A 21261-nucleotide genomic window follows, 5' to 3' on the forward strand; every position below is an offset into this window, starting at 1 on the left:
AGCCCAGCACCAAGGCTATGCATGGCTACTGTCCACTGTTCTTCATCATATCAGCAAGGAGACAGAACAGAAAAATGTGGAAAATATGTAGTTAAGTAAAAACAGTGTAAGTTTAAACTTGTAGCCAAGGTGGGTGCAGAGAAGGCAGCTGCAATTGTCAGAGGGATGGTTGGCCACCATAAGGAGAACTTCCTGCTGTGCACTGGAAAGGCATCCTGAGGGTAAGGCCTCACCTATGCGTGCCTCCAGCTTGTGTCAATGTAAATCCACTCGAAAGAAGAGAGCCTGAACTGAGAATGAAATAATGGGGGTTCCTTTCTCAAAAACAATAGCACATACGAGTATTTTCTCAAGCTTATCCACCAAGGTGCACAGAGGTCACTACAGCTGTAGAAGAAGGAGGCCAGATGACATCTCAAGCTGACAGCAGAACTTGGAGGAAGCACACAAATCGTGCTGGCTTTGCAGGCATGTCAGATGCAAAGCAGGGGATGTCATGGGAACTTGTAAGTGAGGCAACGTGTGGCAGGGCCAGATGTCGTGTGTGGAGCTCCTAAGAAGGCCGTGAGTAAAGATGTGAGGGTAAGGCTTCAGCCACAGTGCAGACTTGGGTATATTTGAGATGCCAGAAACATGAGACGTTTGCTGAGCGAAGCCGCAGGTACTGAGCGAAATCAGCCAAAGGTTCAGACCAACTAACATAGGCAACAGAGCTGGAGGGTGGGGCTACCAAAGCCCTTTGGAGCCCAGATGATGCCATCTCACAAGCCCAGATGTTGGGCACAGAGAAGCAGGGTTTCCTGTTTGCACTGTTAGGGTTGGCTCTAACTTTGGTCTGATCTTTCCTTTCTACATCCCTGGCCTTCCCTTTTAGAATGAGACTACTTTCTCTCTGCCACTGCAGATTGGAAGTGTATAATTTGCATTTTGATATCTTTACATGGACTCACCGGTAAAAGATTAACTTGAGTCTCCAACTTGGAACCTTGTCTTTGTCTTTGGAACACTGTTAGAACTGTTAAGACTTCAGGGGCCTTGAGAAATGAACTAAATACATTTTTTGTTATGAGATGAACACAGACTTTAGGGGTTAGGGATATAATGTTATGATTTAAAGTGATATATTTTGGTCTCAAGTTGGCAGAGGTGGGCTTGTGATGGTTCATTTTGATGGTCAACTTGGTTACAATTAAGAAATACATAGAGGGCTGGAAGCATGGCTTAGTAATTACGGCATTTGCCTGCAAGGCCAAAGGACCAGGTTTGATTCCCCAGGACCCACATTAGCCAGATGCACAAGGGGGAGCACACATCTGGAATTCATTTGCCGTGGCTGGAGGCCCTGGTGTGCCCATTCTCTCACCCTCTCTCTCTGTCAAATAAACAAATAAATAAATATTAAAATTTTAAAAATGCATAAAGAATCAGGTGCAACTTTCAGTGGGCCCACATGGGATTTCCAGACAGGCTTAATTGACTGAGGGAGTAAAGCCCTTCCTGAATATAGATGGCACCATCCCATGGGCTGGGGCTCTAGACTGAATAAAAAGGAGGAAAAGAAAAAGCCATCCGGGTACCAGCACTCCTCTTTCTCTGCTCCCTAGTCCACCAAGATAGGAGTGAGCAGCTTTCTGCTCCTGCCACCATGACTTCCTTTGCCATCATGCCACTTTGTCATGCAGTATTGACTATATTCTCAGATTATAAGCCAAAATAAAACCTTCAGTTGTTTTATCACAGTAGTGAGGAAAGTAACACAAGGCACAGAAGGGTCAAGGATCCCCTTGTTGGCAGGTAGAAGATTCCAGGAGACTACCTTGTGAGTGTGGTAAATGGGTTTGAAGTCAGATGAGAATAAGGATAAGACCTGATAGAGACAAGGGATTGCAAGGGGCTAGGAGAGGTAAAGGAAGATGCACCCATCTTCCTCCTCCCCTGGGCCATGAGGAGCGTCTATCATTCCAGTTCACAAGCACATCCCCAGCCCCATGCTGAGCTCCTCCAAAAGGTTCTAACCTCCTGATGCTCAGCCCTCTAAACAGTAAGAAATAGCATATGACTTGGACATTCCAGAAATATCTACAGGCTGCCCTTGGGGATTAATATTTTGTGTAAAAGTTATCTTTAAAAAAGATTATTTGGCTATTAATATTGTACCATCAGAGTTGAATAATTCTTGGCAATATCGTAGGAATCTGGTCAGAGTTTAATGCAGAGTGAGATACATCAGTTGGCCAGAGTCCTAATGACAGAATCAACTACTGCCTGGAAAAGGAAAAAGGGTACAAAGGCTTTTTTTAAATTTTACAAAATTTGGAAAACAACACTCTCTCATAGATGATTCCACAAGATCAAACTTGCTCCAAAATGGGAGTCATAGGTAGTTGCCAATGCTTGAGATCAAAGTCCAGTGGCCCTGGTCCCCCATTTCTTATCTTGTTGTATTTCAAGATGACAATTTCCTTAGTTCCTTGGTGCCTCCTGTCTGTTCAATAAGCTTTCTGGTTCATCTCAAAACTTAAAACTCAGCCTTTAATCTAAATCAGAGCAAAAATGTGAATGATTCCTTTACTCTTTCAAAACAAAAACTATGGACACTGTCTTGGGATGACTGTTTAACCACAGGTCCGCATGCTCATGGTGAGGGTAGCCACACTACACACAGATACTCCCTCTCTTCTCCATGACTGATTACATGCAGGCCCCTCAGTTCCTCCCTCTCCCAACACCTGCTGCCCGTCTGGAGGTTTGTTATCTGTAATCCCATATTGGTTTGGTGCACAGACCTCGTTGGATATCAAAGTTGGCCTTTCTAAGGATTTTTTCCTAAGGATTTTATTTCTGAGGAAAGAAATCAGTTATGGTAAAAATTATTTTTAGGTTTTGCCTAAAAGTCACACTCCTGTAGACAACCATGCAACTACATATATATGATGGAAATTTTGCTTCTTAACTATTAAAGGAAGAAAATCAGTTAAAACAAACAAACAAAATCATTCTATTATAGACTAGTTTGTTGTTCTCTTGCCCTGCTTTTATGAGCTTTTCTCAGAAATTTGCATGCAAGGGCTGAAGACATGGCTTTGCAGTTAAGGCACTTGCCTGCTAAGCCAAAGGACCCATGTTCAACTCTCTAGATCCCACATTAGCCAGATGCACAAAGGTGAGGCAAGTGCAAAGTTGTACATGCCCCTCAGGTGGCTCAAGTGTCTAGAGTTTGATTGCAGTGGCTTGGGCTCTCTCTCTCACTCTCTCTAAAAAGAAATACAGAAAGAAAGAAGCATACATATAAGAGGCACATGCGAGAACTCTACACTGTGGGGTCAGTGGGTGCCTCAGTGGTGGAGAAGGGAGAGCGGAAGGCGAGATGCCCACCTTTGACCTTCTTTCCTCTGTCACCATTGCCCCCAGCTGTCTTTGGGCTGCTGTACTGGCGTGGACAAGAAGAACAGCACAGCTCCTTCACTCTTACAAAGTAGAAAACCAAACACCCACACACTGAGGAAATTGTTCCCTATTGCGTGGGTGGTGGGGCCCCCGAGAACTGTTATCTGCAAAGGGCACTTCTGGGGGTTACCCAGCTGTCACACAGTGTGGATTCCACCCCAAAACCTCAAGCCAAACAATGGGGAATGAAGATCAAAGAGACAATCTTCCACTCTGCAAAAAATGACTTGACTTTATAAAAACAAATTAACACACCATGACAATAGATGGAATTTGGGCAAGGCCTATTGTTAAATTCACCATCAGTCACAGTAGTTGCTGTCCAGGCTTGGAACACTTATACTGTAGGAATGTGACTGTGTCATCCGCCACATCTACACCTCTCACACCCACCACCCACGATGTCTCACACTCATGCATGCACTCTTGTGCCACACAAACAGCTCTGGAATGACTGATCTAACAGGAGTAAGAAGTATCTGGGCACAGAGTGGAAGTGGATGGAGTGTCTATATGTGTGAGTGTGTGTGTGTGTGTGTATACACACACACATGTTCTTAACTCTCAACACTATCCATTTTAACAAGGGAGACATGATAGTTGAAGTGTACTGAATATACACCAAACCAATGCCATCAGGCAATGGGACTCTTCAGTTGTCACACAAGGGCTCCCTGTTTACCTGGAGCCACTCTGGCTTTCTTCTCTGTCCCAATGTCCACAGAGCCTGAGGGGTACTGCCTGCTCAACTAGGTCACAGGATTTCAGGGACTTCCTCTCTCCTTCTCATGTTCATCTCCTTTAACACCCCCAAGTCCAATCCTCTACAGTCCAAATCCATTTTTGCAATCCTGTCATCCTGGAACCACATCTGCCTCATCCTTCTTTCTCATGCCCTCTTATCTATTTTAGAGGCCTGTTGGTGTTTTCTTTATTGTTGCTCTTGGTCTTAGCCCTTCATTTAGAATGCTGGAAACAGATCTGGTGATTAGGATCTAAATCCTAAAACTTTGCTTCTAAAACTATCCCCACCAACACAAGGAAAACGCAGGAAGTTCTTACTCAGCTCCTGTGTTGGATAAACATGACAACAAAATGGAAACCATTTATCAATAGCAACTGTGATCCTATGGGGAAGTGACCAAAACTTGAAGTACTGAACCAAAAGAAACAGAACAGAATCTCCCCCTGCCCCACCCAAAAATTTAAATTGTATAATCTAGATATTCTATTGATGGGTTTATGCTCAAAAGAAATGACCGCATTCTTCAGACACTTGTCAGCCCATGTTCACAACAACATTATTCACAGTAGCTAAAAGGCAGACTCAAACCAAATGTCCACTGTTGGAAGAATGGATAAGAGACACACACAGTGGAACATCAGCCTTAACAAAGAAGTAAATCCTGGCCCATGCTACCTCAGGGGTGCATCTTGAACACGTTATGCTCAGCAAAGTAAGGTAGCCACAAAAGAAAAAATACTATCTGACTCTATTAATGTGTCACCAGCTATTTCTTGACAAAGCACTGTTAAAGAAAAGCCTTAGAGCCAGGCGTGGTGGTGCACGCCTTTAATCTAAGCACTCGGGAGGCAGAGGTAGGAGGATCGCCGTGAGTTCAAGGCCAGCCTGAGACCACATAGTGAATTCCAGGTCAGCCTGGGCTAGAGTGAGACCCTACCTTGAAAAAACAAAACAAAAACAGAAAGAAATGCCTTGGACGAAGGCAACTAAGGCCAGGGTCAGTCTGGAGACTCACGAGTGAAGTTGATCTCCATGTTCTCAAATCATAAGTAGGGCCTCCAGCAGACCACTGTGACCCACAGGACTATGCCTGCAGAGCCGACATGTGCTCTCTGTCATTGCAGTCTCACAACACGGCTATCTCTTAGCTCCATGGCTCAGGTGTCCATCTTTCCACTCAGCCTTGTGCCCACTGTCTCCCCACATCTACTCCTCTACTAGCTTCCAGGGCTCCCCACGTCCACTCCTCTACTATCTTCCAGGGCTCCCCACGTCCACTCCTCTACTAGCTTCCAGGGCTCCCCACGTCCACTCCTCTACTAGCTTCCAGGGCTCCCCATATCTACTCATCTATCTTCTGGGACCTCTCCACATCCACTCCACCACTAACTTCCAGGTACTGGCCACATCTACTCTTCTACTACCTCCCTGGCTTTGAAAAGTTTGATGTTTGGGCTAAAGACTTTTAGCCTAAGAACATATAAAAAGAATGTTTTATGTCCAACCCATGCACAGATTCTGAGTTTCTAAAAGAGCTGCCACAGGAAGATACCCCGGCAATCATGGGAGAGAGCTGACATGTGGCCTTTGAACTGGCGTGAGAGAGACTAGCTTTGTTAGTGGCCTTTGTTTCTGGTGCACCAATAGGCTGATGGCTCCCTTGATAACAAGGATTCATGTATGACCGAGGGAAAATTCAAGCAAAGAAAAGAAAATGTTAAAATCTCTTCTCATCTCTTTCTCTTTCTTTACCTCCTCCTCTATTTCTCTCTCTCCTCATTCTAGAGCAGTCCACATTTAGAACATTCTAGAATAAGTAGTTCTTGAAAGCTGTTGAGATAACATTTCCAGCTTTTCACCCAGATACAACCGACCTAGCATCCTGCTCTAGAGCTCAGAACATATCATGAACCTTGAGAGCACAGAGGGTGTGTGCCCCATCAGTGACATGGGCCTGGCTGGTGCTGATGAAGGGACAAAATGCTCTCTCAGGACACTGCTTCTGCATGTGCATTTGCCATGCACACGCAGGACTCAGAAACATCCAGGCAATGGATGGGGATTGGGACATGCTACCTTAAAACACGGCATCTTAGCATTTGAGAAAATAACAGAAAAAAAAAATCATCAAAAACGGGTCCTAAAATTCTCTTTAGAGAACGGCCCTTCTAGTTCCTGAAGGAACCTTAAGACACAGGAGCCCAGAGAAAACTTTTTGCAGAAAAAGAAAAAAAAAATGAGATTCATTATCTACCAGTTGATTACCATTATTAACTTATAGCCCTCTGTCTAATCATCTCCACATTAGGTTTTCATTTCCTATGAAGGTTTCTGGGTCATATAAACATACTAAGGAAACATGCACATTTTCCTCCTGTTATCTGCCTTCTGTAACAGGGTCTTAGCCATGAACATAAGTGATAAGATAAGGAAAGGATATTTCTTTACCCCTGTACAACCGTGAACCTGTCTTGAGCAGTCTTCTTCCACACATCCCAGAAATGTTTCATATGGACATTTTTCTTCCCCTACGTTCATTCCAAGAAGGTAAAGTCCACTCCTAATCTTTTCTTCTCATACCTGCTCTGCTTCTCAGCAGCTGTGCAGTGCTCAGCAATCATCTACGATTGCATAATTCACACTGAAGTTGGAACCATGCATACAACTTATCACAAGTATTTAAGCAGAAAAACTTGCTTTGACACCAGGTCATACTTTTTGTGAAATGCTAACCAGATAAGCCTACATCCCAATTTTTTTTATCCAAGGATGACACTTTGGGGAGCCATGAGCACAGTTTGTGTAAGGATAGTGTAAGTGCCTTGCTCATCACCCCTCACTGGGGCTGGGTCATATTTTAATTAACTCGACATCATAATACATTTGAGGAAAGTCTAGAAACAAGCATTCAGAATACAAGATTGCATTGATAGGTAAGAAAAAGCATTGCTCTAAAATGTGACTCAATCAAGACCAAGGTAGAAATCCTGAAGTAAGGCAAAAATGGAAACTTTTGCCACTATCAACCATAGTAAGACAAGAAAACAATGTGGACTAAACAAGGGCTTCACAGAGCTGGCCTGCATTTTCATTCCTTAGTTTGGTTCTTACTCTTAGGCATAATATGTTAGCCAGAAATCTGTGATCCTGCTATAGGGCTTCCCATTTTTTTGTGTTTTAGCAGATATGTGGCTAGTCATGGTGGTGCATGCCTATCAGCAGTAGTGAAGCTGAGACAAGAGGATCAAAGTGTGAAGCTAGATAAGGTACAAGTGAGAATTGTCTCAATATAAAAATGACATAAAAACAGAGCTGGGTGTGGTAGAGTACCCCTATAATTCTAGCACTTGGGAAGCTGAGACAAGGGGATTGCCAGTTCAAAGCCATCCTGGACAAAACAGTGAGATCCTGTCTCAACACAAATCCAACAGAAATGTTCCATGTACCACCACACATGCCCCAAACAGCAACTGGTTCTTACTAAGCAACTTGAACAATTTCATCTGTGCTATCAAAATCATGGAAAAACAGCCACCAAAAGAAACTCAAAAACTTTAAGATGTGAGAAAATCAAAAATTCTAAACCTGTAAGCACATTTCTTTAAAAAAACAAATTAAGGCTTTACCTGTAGCTATAGCAAATGGCAATTGTCAACCCAAGCTAAAATTAAGAAGAGAGAGAAACAAATTGGATATCAAAATATGCTGAGTTGACAAGAAAATTCATTCAATCTGGCCAATTATTTTTAAACATTTCCTACAGTACCCTCATAAGTAACACCTTTAATGATAGAGCTTTGATTTTAACTTTGCTTTTGTAGGATCATCTTATTTTGAAAGGTTCTGTAATAGGCTTTATGGACCAGAGGCATCCTAGGTAAAGAGCAGCTTGCAGAACATGGCTTGGTTAGTTCTGGGACACAGTGGAAGGGCGGATGGAAGCACACAGCTGATAACAGATGCGCATTAGGGCAGCAACATCATGTGTGGTTTCCCTCACCACCCACTGCTCCCGGAGCATCGGGTAGAGCTGGGACCCACAAGAGGCTAAAACTCAGACGCCATGCAGATCCCATGAACTCAAAGTCAGAAAAGCCTCACTCTGAGGGCAGTAAAGAAATTAAGCCCCAAATACAAATGAGACTTCAAAAGATAGTACACAGAGCTGCCGGGCACAGCAGTGCTGGTGGGCTGAGGTGAAATGGCCGATCTCCTCTCTGTTCTGCAGGCGCATTGTGGGAACCTCTCAAGTGTGTGTGGAGCTGAAATCCTCAGGCCTGATCCTTGCCAGGGCATGCAAGGTGGACGGTGGTCGGCAGAAGAGCAGGCCAGCTGAGCTCAGCTGCAGCAGACTCGCGGAGCTGTGGGGTCCCCAACCGAAAAAAAAATGAACAAAATAATTTGTTTCCTCACAGGAATGATGTAAACACGAAGTAATTTCCCTATATTTGTGCACAAAGGTATTAAAATGTGTGTGTCTGCTTCCTGAGAGAGGTAAAGCTCTGTAAGTATTAGTGACCAGTGCTAGCACTCTGTAGACGTAGCACCCATTCATAAAAAGTTAGTGCGTTTCAAAATAATTTTTCAATTTCTTTTTAGAACTTTGCAAGTATTTCATCAGCTAAGAGGCAATAATCATCATTCGGTGAGCCTGTGCAAGTCCCATGCGTCCACTTAGTCTTCAGCTATGGCATTAAAGAACCTCGTAGCAATCAAGAACTAAGGTACCACCTCTAAGATCATTTCCATATGAAAGGTCCAAGTTGCATCTTGAGATCCCCAAGCATCATCTGTGATTTCTTTGCCATCTCCCTGAAGGACTGGAGTAGAGGGTCGAGCGATGTACATGACAGTGTCCTGTGTGGTACATGACGGGAAGGACCTCGGGCAGCAAGAGTGTGGAAAAGCAGGAGACCAGACAGAGGAGGGAGAACTCTAAAACTTGAAGTAGGTGAAACAAAAAAGCCCAGTGCTGCTGTTCAGAGGCCGTACTGCAGGATCTCCTGAATATTGTAAGAATAGCTCAGCTCCAGACTAAGTCAGCCCCATTTATCACGGCAGACATCTAAAACGCAGAACCAATGATGGCAAGCTCAGGAATCAGGTGCAAGTAGTTTACAATACCGACATGCAAACACGTGGAGGTGAAATAGCAAGTTCCAGTTGATTTCATGCCACACTCACCTGAACTTATTCAGTTAACTATCTCAACTAAACTGGGAGTATATTTTCTTTGCAGCTTAAGTAAACAGAAGGTAAAGATGCCCGAGGAACCATTAAGAATGTAAAGAACAAGGAGAAAGTGCCTCTGGGAATGAAATAATAGCAGAAACTCTAGCCAAGAAGGTCAGGATGAGCAATTTACAAATTTCATATGCTGGGTCACTTTACATTTCCTGGGGTTGAAAAGTTCTGGTTTACAGTTCAGCTAATTATGAGATAACTTTACCAACCGAATATTTTGATAAGCTGTGGAGTAAAGTATAATTGGTGGCTTTTCCACAGTTGAAAGATAAGCCCTTGCTGGGGTGTGGAGAGGAAACGGGTGGGAGGGACAAGAAGTAGAAGAAAGCGGAAAAAGTTATACAGAGGCAGCTGTGCTGGCTGAAGGGGGCTGGGAGATTATTCTCTTGCAAAGGTGAATCTTAATGAAACATTTTTGTCTTTTCCCAGCTTCTGAGTCAAACATCTTTTACCATCACTTATTTAAAGTGACCACTTAATCAAAGGCGATGTGACCCATGGAGACTCCAGTGAGCAGAGCATTATGTTCTGGCAAAACACCAACAGCCAGGCCAGCCATTGCTCCCTGCAGACCTCTCTGTGTGAACAGGCCACACTAGGGATGAAAATGATGAGAGATAAAGGCCCTGTGGCTAAGTGAAAAGTAACTTGTGGTGTGGATAAGAACAGGGTATCTCACAGTTATCCTAGAAGTGTGGCTAGATCTCCAAAGTGCACCAGATCCAATGAAGCAGCCTTGAAAAGGGCAAGAACAGGGTATAAAAGTGACAGTGGGTCTCACTTTGAAAGCCCAAGCTGGAACAGGCCTATGAGGCAAAGCTGACTAACGTATTGTGTGAGGAGACTCCTGCCATGGAGAATACCAGATAAAACAACTGTATAACCTGCTGGGATATGAACCAAATACTTTTCTCCCTTGGTCTCAGAAGCCATCATTGGCCAGTCCAACTTCCTGAGGCCCCTCACTCTGCCAAGATACACCAGGAATCAGAAACACTTTAGGCAAGCTTCATACACACACACCACATACACATACACATGTGCACACACCCACACTTATGCACATGGGCATGCCGATATGCACATATGTGCAAACACACGCTGATATATATATACACATTCATACTAAAACATGTGACTACTCATGTGCACAAATACTACATACAAACATGGACATATGCCATCACATGTGCATGTATATACATATATGTACATTCATAAATATATGTGTATACATACCCATGTGCAGAGCTACATGTTGCCAGCCAGAGAGGCTCATGGGGCCCCTCAGACAAGGAAAGGTCTCAAACAACTGACCCTTTTGTTGCTGGTCTCAGCAGGGACCCAGAAGAGAGAAGGGAGGGAGCCTGTGGGTTGGCCTTCTGACCCCAGCCCAGCCGGGCTGAGGCCCAAGGACATGGAGGTCAGTTGGAGTTTTGTGCTGGCCTCCCTGGGGGACACGCCCTCAGGACATACTGTAAGTATTGCCAGAACACAGCACACTTAACAAACTCCCCTTCCGAGTACTGCCTTCTTAGAGTTACACAACTTGTTAATAACAAAATTAAATCACGTTTTAATGGCAAGGAAAGAGTAATTTAACATTTTTCAAAATCCCCAGCAGCTACAGAAACCTTTCCCTGAAATGCTCCTTTTTTGGAGCAGCTGACTGAAGCAGCTGTTTTGTATCAAGGCTGAGGGTTTCTGTGTGACCCAGGGAGCTCAGACAACAGGCAGCCCTGCCTGCATTAGAGGGTAATCTGAGAATAATTTGCCATAAAACACCCAGAAGTGCTCCAGCTGTAGCCAGAGACATCCTATAAAGCCCCATGCAGACAGCACGGACCTTGTAAAATAATAATAATAATTTCTAAAAGCATATTTCTAAAACACATTTTAAAAAAAGGAATGGTTTAGAAATGATCATAGAAGACAGCAGGGAAATTCACTTCCAGGGTCCATGAATTGCCAGGAAGTGCCTGTTCTTGAAAGCCCACTCCACACATGCACATATGCCACAGGTCCCTGTGTAGTTGGAAACAGGTCTTTTCACACAGGACTGTGCTTTAAGATATTTTCACCGAGTGTAGTGGTGCATGCCTTTAATCTCAGCACTCAGGAGGCAGAGGTAGGAGGATCGTTGTGAGTTCAGGACCACTCTGAGACTATACAGTGAATGCCAGGTCAGCCTGGACTAGAGTGAGAGTCTACCTCAAAAGAAAAAAAAAAGATATTTTCATCCCCTTCTTTCTTTCTCCCTCTCTCTTTCTCTCTCCCTAACTTCTTCTCTCTCTGTCTCTCCTTTCCTCTCTCTGCTCCTCCTTCATGGAACAGGTAAGAAGAAAAACTCAAATGAGTCCCAAATTCACCCAAGTGATACCTGGAACTCCAAGTCCAAAACTTATTACTCGGAGCAGCATATTGCAGGGACCAAGGACGGGTGCTGGAGGAGCCATGACCAAAAGCCTGACCATTTCTCAGGGGCAGCCATAGACCGGCCACAGCTTCAACATGAGCATCACAATTTTTCAAAAAATGCTGGACACTAGAGAATTTATCATGAAAATTCCTGCTTTAATATTTTTCATGACCAAAAAAAAAAATATCAATGGGATTTGCCCAAAAGGGACTACCTACCTACAACATATCTTGACATTTTCCACATTAGCAATCACATAGCAAAAAAGTGTGGACAGAGTACCACTCACAAAGAGTCAAAGTGTAGACACAGAACCACTCACACAGAGTCACAGTGTAAAATGATACAAATTACACGGAGTCCCAGGGTGGACAGGGTAACACGCACAGAAAATCACAGTGAGGACACGGTACCACTCACAGGGAATCACAGGGAGGAAAGGGCACCACTCACAGGGAGTCACAGTGAGGACAGGGCACCACTCACAGGGAGTCACAGTGAAGACAGGGCACCAATTACAGGGAATCACAGTGGGGACAGTGTACCACTCATAGGGAGTCACAGTGAGTACAGGGTACCACACACAGCAAGTCACAATGTGGACAGGGCACCATTTACCCGGAGTCACAGTGAAGACAGGGCACCACTCACAGGGAAACACAGTGGGGACAGGGCACAACACACAAGGAGTCACAGTGAGGACAGGGCACCACTCACAGGGACTCACAGTGAGGACAGGGCACCACTCACAGGGAGTCACAGTGAGGACAGGGCACCACTCACAGGGAGTCACAGTGAGGACAGGGCACCACTCACAGGTAGTCATAGTGAAGACAGGGCACCACTCACAGGGAGTCACAGTGAGGACAGGGCACCACTCACGGGGAATCACACTGAGGACAGGGCACCACTCACGGGGAGTCACTGTGTGGACAGGGCATCACACATGTCATATGTTCCTAAAACCTAGAACTCTTTCATGACGCATGTTGTATGCTCCTAACATCAATGTGGTCACTGTATTGCTACACCTCAGCATCCACCCACGTCAGAGCTGCCAAAGCTACCGTGTCTCTGGTGTGGAAACTGACCATTTAACGTACCTGAAATACTGGACTTAGGATAGCATCTGAGTCAGGCAGGGGTTTGTGGAGATAAGACACCTAAGAGGGAACTGGTGACAGTGGACTGCTAGGGACCATTACAAATACTGAGGAGATTGCCTATATAGTAATTTGGTAATACATCCAAAACTAATATTTGGTGAAAACAGCAGGTGGCAGTACCATTCTGATATGGCAATATAAGTTCCCTCCAAGTTGACTCTCAAAAATGGAGTGATAGGCCAGGCATGGTGGTACACACCTTTAATCCCAGCACTCAGGAGGCAGAGGTAGGAGGATTGCCATAAGTTCGAGGCCACCCTGAGACTCCATAGTGAATTCCAGGTCAGCCTGGGCTAGAGTGAGACCCTACCTCTAAAAACCAAAACAAACAAACAAAAAAAATTAGAATGATAGGGCTGGAGAGATGGCTCAGCAGTTAAGGTACTTGCCTACAAAGCCTAATGCCCTGGGTTCAATTCCCCAGTATCCAGGTAAAGCAAGATGCACAAAGTGGTACATGTATCTGAAGTTTGTTTTCAGTAGCTGAAGGCCTTAGTGCACCCATTCTCATTCTCTCTCTCTGTCTCTCTCTCAAATACATAAATAAGTATTTTTAAAAAACTACAAGGAACTCTACATAACCTCAGGCTGGCAATGAATTTTTAGATACTCTACCAAATACATTCCAGTAAAGAAAAAGTGAATTAAATTTCACTAAAATAAAAATTTTATGCCCTAAGAAAGACACTAAAAAGAATGACAGACTACAGATTTGGGAAAAAGTCTTTGCAAGATGCATATCTCACGAGACTTAATATCCTTCAAAATAGCTAGGAAATGGAACCAGCCTAGATGTCCCTCAACTGATGAGTGAATAATGAAGATGTGGTACATTTATACTGTGGAGTTCTATTCAGTAGTAAAGAAAAATAAAATTATGAAATTTTCAGGGAAATGGGTGGATCTGGAAAGGATTATAGTTAGTGAGGTAACCCACGTCCAGAAAGCCAAATATCACATGTTGTCTCTCATATGTGGATCCTAGCTACAGATGTTTCTATGTGAGTAGGAATAAAACTCAGTAGTGAAGGCCAGTAAGCTAGAAAGCTGATATAATGGGAATAGAAAGGGAGGGAGGGGGACTTGAGAGGATGGTATTGTATATATGTAAGTGGTGGTGGAAAGGCCTAAGTGAGGTCAGGGGAAGAGACTGAGTAAAGGAAAGGTGGGGGAGGGCTAATCAAAATCCAAGAGGGTATGAATAAGTCATATGGAAGCCTACATTTTTGGACAATGGCACCCCAACAAGCCATAGATTGTTACTAGAAATTTTCAGTGCCAGGGATGTGATGCCTTCTAGTGAGTTGTTGGCCAGGGATGTCCCTGATGCCCCCAAAACATTACAAGACATTGCTGAGGCTCTTGGTTTCCCACCAGCAATAGATGGTGTTGCGGTCCGGTCCGCATTGCTGGTAGAAATCACCCAACCAAGAGCAGCTTCTGGGAAAAAGAGATTTATTTTGGTTTACAGGCTTGAGGGGAAGCTCCACGATGGCAGGGGAAAAGGATGGCATGAGCAGAGGGTGGACATCACCCCCTGGCCAACTTAAGGTGGAACACAGCAACAGGAGGGTGTGCCAAACACTGGCATGGGGAAACTGGCTATAAAGCCCATAAGCCCACTCCCAACAATACACTCCCTCCAGGAGGCAGTAATTCCCAAATATCCATCAGCTGGGAACCTAGCATTCAGAACACCTAAGTTTATGGGGGACACCTGAATCAAACCACCACAGATGGTAAGACCCTATTACTGAAGACTCCACATACTTGGGCTGCAAGGTCACTGAGAAATCCTGCTGGAGCTTAATTGAAAACCAACTCCCTGTAGACCAGCTGACAGAAAGCTGGAAAAAGCTATGCTGCATGCAGTTCCATGGGAGAGAGAAAAATCACCAGTGGAGATACTCAACAGTGGACACTGCAAGCCTTAAATTTGGACAGCCAGGCCAAATGAGCCAACTGGTGCAATAGTGGCATGTCTCTTATGGGGGAAACCAACCACTCCCTAAGTGGATTGGTGGCCCACTCCACAGGAGGAAATACATGCCTGATACAGAAAACCTATGACAAGAGAAGTCATGAGCCCTAGGGGTATAACATCTGCTGGCATCTGTCTAAATGATTGAGAGGGGGTTAGGGTATGATGAAGAGTGGAGTTGCAAAGGGGAACGTGGGCTGAGGGAATTACCATAGTTTATTGTCTGTAACAATGGAAGTTGTCAATAGCAAAATAAAAAATTTAAAAGACTAATATCGAAAATATACAAAGAATTCTTAGAACTCAAAAGCAAGAACACAACACAAGTGAATAAAAAGATCTGATCAGAAAATGTACAGGACTAAGTACAGGAAAACACACTCTGCATTGTGTATTATGTGAGAAATGTAAATTAAAATAATGGTAATAGCAAGATAATGTTACTGCATATGGCTAAACCCAGGACACGCAGGACATGAACACTCATTAGTTGCTGATGAAGTTACAAAATAATAGAGTCACTGTGGAAAACAGCTTGGCCATTTCTCACAAAGCCACACATAGTTTTACTATATCACCTGTCAATAGAATTCCTAGGTATTTACCCAAATGACTTTAAAACATGCCCACCACAAAAATTTGCACACAGTGCTCACAGTAGTTTCACTGATAATCAAAGAAAATTGGAAACAACCAAAACATCCCTCAGCGGGTGGGTGAATAAACTAAAGCACACACACACACACAGTAGAATATCACTTAGTAATAAAAACAAAGCTATCAAGCCATGCAACCACATGGGTGAATCTTAGATGCACGCTTAATGCTCATTGGAAGAAGCCAATCTGGAAAGGCTACTTGCTGCAGGATTCCACTTATAGGCCATTCTAGAAAAGTCAAAGCTATAGAGATGGTAAACAAAGACTCAAAAGGGTTTGGGGAAAAAGCAGTACTTATTTGGTAGTGAAACTACTCTGCCTAGTATTGCAACAGAAGATATATGAAAGTATCCATGCATCTAAACTTTACAGCAAAAAGAGTAAAGCTAAGTGTATGCAATTAAAAAATAAAATGCTACAAGCAGAGGAGATCCCAAAAGGGAATGCAGACCATGATGAAAGGACCTAACTGCATTGCAAGTATATTAAACAACCTTATTAAAACAGGAAGCGCTCAAGGAAAACTGAGTTCAGACAAAAAACAAAATGAATGACCTGTAGGTAAGCACTGTACTTGAGATTGTTCAATTGTTCCCCACGGGGTCTGAGTTCAGGTTCCAAAGCCAGCATGCTATGTCCTACTGCAGTGGGACAAGTAAGTTGATGGTGGAAGGCTGGAGCCAGGGTCCTCACTGTTAGAGCAGGTTACTTAAACACAACGAGAGGAATTTTGATGATCTATGTGATAATGGAACAGAGTGTAGTCATTTTATGAATTCATACAGCTTGATGTAGATATAAATGTATACAAATTTATTCATAGATTTGCATACATAGATTAGTACAGACATGTGTTTCCTTTGTAGCACCAAAAACACATGGCACCCAAATCTTGTGTGTGTGTGTTTTCCTGAGATAGGGTTTCACTCTAGCTGAGACTGACCTGGAATTAATCTCAGGGTGGCCTCAAACTCACGGTGATCCTCCTACCTCTGCCTCCCAAGTTCTGAGATCAAAGGCATGCGCCACCATGCCCGACTCCAAATCTTGGTTTCCTAAAACATTCTTCAATAAAAGAAATAAGGGTACTTTGGAAAAATGATTGAACTTGGTGCTGGGACAAGGGTAGGGAAAATACAAGATAAGAATGGAGTACCTTGTATCAAAAAAATGCAAGAAAAATCTATACACACACACACTCACACACAAATATCAAATGTAAATAAGCCAATTGAAAGAGATCCCATGGCAAACTAAACCAATTTAAGCAGTGTAATAAAATGATATAGTATTAGGTCATAACCCAAAGTGTAAACAAAATGTTCACAATATATAATGATATAAAGAAGTAACCATATTAAATAAATGAAGGTGAAAAGACAAATCTCTCATGCAGACAAATTTCAGATAATTTCTGTAGGTATTCCACCCTCAAGAGATAGGATAAGCTGCCCATATGAAGAGTGGGGAAGTGACTTCAGTCTGGAGAAGCCTGGCAAACACTCCCTCAGCCATGCTAAGTCAGTGACTTCCCAACCTGAACAAGAGAGAAATGGACATTGTACCTGCTCACCAGAGAGCTAAGCAGAAATCCTATCTAGCTTCAAAGGAACAGGGTCTGAGCCACGCCCCAAGAGGGGTCCCTCTCCACGCACATGGGGGCCATATCTCCACTGTGCTGTAAGTTGTTGACCAGCCCCAGCATGGAGCCCAGACAAGCCTATTCAAAGTTTCCATCCCCAAACCAGAAAGACCTTCTGATCTCCTGGCACTTTCCTTAGTAAATAAAAACCAACACAAACGGGCAAGGAAGGGGAGAGAAATACCTTGAATGACTCTTCCAAAGATGACACCCTATAATATTTCACTTATATTCCCCCCACACACACACCGTAGCAGTCACCTGATCACTGCTGGGACAAAACACCAGGTCAGAACTGCTTACAGAAGGAAAGGGTTTATTTCCAGCTTATGTCTTGTTTTTATTTTATTTTATTTATTTGAGAGAGAGAGAGAAAAAATGGGCATGCCAGGACCTCTAGCCCCTGCATATTTGAACTCCAGGTACCTGCGCCACCATGTGCATCTGGCTTGTATGGATACTGGGGAATTGAATCTGGGTCCTTAGGCTTTGTAGGCAAGCACCTTAACCACTAAGCCATCTGTCCAGCCCAAGCGTACAGTCTTAAGGGGAAGCTTCACTATAGTGGGGAAAGCATGACCTGAACAGAAGCTGGACATCACATCTCTGTGGCAGCAGGGGAGGAGAGAGTAAGCTAGGTGAGTGAATTCATACAGCTTGATGTAGATATAAATGTATACAAATTTATACATAGATTTGCATACATAGATTAGTGCAGACATGTGTTTCCTTTGTAGCACCAAAAAACACATGGCACCCAAATCTTGTATATGTGTGTTTTCCCAAGATAGGGTTTGGCTCTAGCTGAGGCTGACCTGGAATTAATCTCAGGGTGGCCTCAAACTCACAGTGATCCTCCTACCTCTGCCTCCCAAGTTCTGGGATCAAAGGCATGCGCCACCATGCCCGACTCCAAATCAAGCAGACAGGGCTGGGCTATAACACAAGGCCCACTCCCAGCAACACACCCCTCCAGCAATATTCTACTGGCAAAGGCTCCACCAGCTGGTGATTCAATATGAGACTTAACCACAAACACATGAGGCTGTGAGGACGTTTTACAGTCAGACCACCACACCCTGATTCAATACAGGACAGAATGGCAGAGGACTGAGGAAAGGAAGGACCTCTTGTTATAAGTTGAATAGGAAATTTTCCCCATAGATTTATGCATTTGAACACTTGGTCCCAGCTAGCGGTGCTGCTTTGGGAGGTTCTGTAAGCTTTTGGATGGGAGGAATGGCTGGCAGAGGTGGTCACTGGGCACCAGTCCTTAAGGGTCATAGCTCAGTCTCACTTCTTGCCAAGCTTTTGGATTCTGGGTTGACTCTATGGTGAGACCCTGTTACCATTGACTGAGCCTTCTCCCATGTCCTTCCCACTGTGATGAACTGTATCTGTTATACTGTGAGCCAAAACAAACCTCTCCTTCCTTAAGTTGCTTCTGTCAGATATTTTGTCACATGACCAAAACATAACAACATACCTCCATTAGTACCTGACTTGAAGGGGGAGGTGTTGATAATATAGCTTTAAGGAACTAAACTTGAAGTCCCAGTTTGGATAAAATCCAGACATATTTGCTACAACATTTTCCCTACGGATATCTCAGGTTTGCTGATCAGTGAGATCCAAAGGTGGATCATCAATGGCCTTAGAAGTTTCTAGTCATACTCCCTGCATCCAACACCAAAGAGAGGTAGAAATTTTCTCTCAGACCACAGTCTCTCTTCCTTTCCTCCCCTCCCACATCCATTTCTGAACTTAACTAACTTAAACCTTCCCAGCTGCTGTCACTTCCACGGCCACAGCCTGTCCCCCTGCAATGCAATGGGTGAATTTCTAAATCTGAGCCAGCCCCATGTCCCATTTCCTATCTTTTGTCCCCAGGAATAAATCCCACCATCATATTGTGGGGACCATGTGTGCCATGAATGCGTTAGACCAAGCACGCCCCTCATAATCCCATGTGCAGTGCTCTTCCCAAGCCCTTTACTTCTCTCCTCTGTGCTCTAGCTCCTTAAGCCCCTGTGGCCACTGAGCCTTGATATGCTTTGGATCTGGAATATCCCCAAGGGCGATGTGAATATGTGGGTTAAGGAATAGTTTCTCTCAATAAATAAAAATTACTATGGAGTTGATAGTCACCAACCTGTGGTGCTGCTGGGAGACCTTTGGGGGGGTGGAACCTAATGGAAAGAGCTAGATCACCAGGTGTGTACCCTTGAAGGGGATATGGGAAACAAAACACTTTCCTGTCTTTTTTTAAGTTTACATATTTTTATTTTTTTATCCATAGTAATTTTTTTTATTTTTAAATTTTTTTATTAATTAGTTTTGTACTCAGTGAATACAGTCAGTTTGGTGCCCTTATTAGGCTCATCTGTGACCTACCCTCTCCCCTTGGTCCCTCCTTGTTGAGGTATATGGGTCATGCATTCTGGAGTTAGCCCACAGTTATGGGTAGGATAAATGTTTCTGCATATCATGACCCAACATGTGGCTCTGACATTCTTTCCACCCCTCTTCCACAAAATTTCCCTGAGCCATGGTGGGAAACCAACTGCTCTTGATTCAGCTTACTGATCCCCTCAGTGGTAAGGGTCCCATAGCTGGACCTGGGAAACAAGTCAGAACCATATCCAAACAAAAGCCCACTCTGCATTATCAAGCTACCATCAATCGTGGGCTACAAGAGGACCTACACCTATTAAACTCTCTATAAAAAAAAAAAGTGAGGGTTATCTCATTTGTCGGGTGCTAACTTACTCTCCGTTGGAGAATGTGCTTCTCTTTTTCAGATAGATGTAGATCCTAAGGAGAGCACCACCCCATCATACCTCAAAAGGGCCCTGACTGAAACTAAGAACAGTTGGTGAAACAAGCAAGTGTGCTGTTTTCTTGGTGAACCAGGTACCAGCACAAGAGTGAAGGAGATCAACACAGAGAAAAATCAACTCCATAGTAATTTTTATTTATTGAGAGAAACTATTCCTTAACCCACATATTCACAGTACAGGAACACAGATCAATGAGGAAACTTCTATGGAATTCAATGCAAAGAAACTCTTTATATTCCAAAATCATTTTGCACTCTGGAAGATACCAGCTCTCTTCATCTCCTCAAAATCTTTCGTGGAATCATAATTTCTGTAGAAATTGGTATATGCCTTCTTTCTTTGTTCAGCCACACCAAACTTATAGGAACATGCAACTCCCACAGTGACAATGCATGCTCCAGTGATATGAAACCGCAGACAAGGTGGTAAATGTCAACACCAATGTCCTTCCCGGAGGACAGAGAAATGGATCTTGAGTTTATTTTTGTTGTTATTTATTTATTTGAGAGAGAGAAAGAGGCAAAGAGAGAGACCGCGCACGAGTGTAAAGTGTCCCCACAGACTCGTGTCTGAAGACCTGGTTCATAGCTAGGGGCACTATTTGGGAAGTTTGCGGAGCCTGCGGAGGGCAGAGCGTTATTGAGGGAGGTAGATTACTGAGGGTGGGCTGTGAGGTCTTATAGCCCAGCCCCACTGCCTATTCACTCGCATGCTTCCTGACTGTAGAGATCATGTGGCCAGCCGGGCTCCCGCTCCTGCTGCCTGGCCTGCCTTAGCACTTTGGACTACATCCCTGGAGCTGAAATCGACCCTTCCTTCCACAAACTGTTTCTTGTCAAGGACTGGGTCATGGCAATGAACAAGGGAACTAATACACTCACCATAGATCCAAAAGTAACAGTCAACCAACCATGAGCTGGAGCCTCCAAAACTGTAAGCCAAAATAAACCTTTCTTTTCTCAACTTGACTTTCTCAGATGTTTTCTTATACCACCAGAAAGCTGACTAATACAAGTTCTCCTTCCTGAGTTTCACATCTCCTCACGTCCCCTCCTTAGGCCTTGACCCTACTTCTGCACTCCTATGTGGACAGAAGTCATCTCCTGACATGCTCTCAA

General features: G+C 43.9%; 1 protein-coding gene across 1 annotated transcript in view; it reads right to left on the minus strand.

Moving 5' to 3' along the window:
* Positions 1-21261, minus strand: part of Acoxl (acyl-CoA oxidase like) — a 396521-nt gene that overhangs the window by 326774 nt on the left and 48486 nt on the right. Inside the window, 1 exon segment of the mRNA XM_045148384.1 lies at positions 7819-7853. Coding sequence (XP_045004319.1) covers positions 7819-7853 — 35 coding nt within the window.

This window comes from Jaculus jaculus, chromosome 4, assembly GCF_020740685.1.
Source record: "Jaculus jaculus isolate mJacJac1 chromosome 4, mJacJac1.mat.Y.cur, whole genome shotgun sequence".
NCBI classification, from domain to species: domain Eukaryota; kingdom Metazoa; phylum Chordata; class Mammalia; order Rodentia; family Dipodidae; genus Jaculus; species Jaculus jaculus.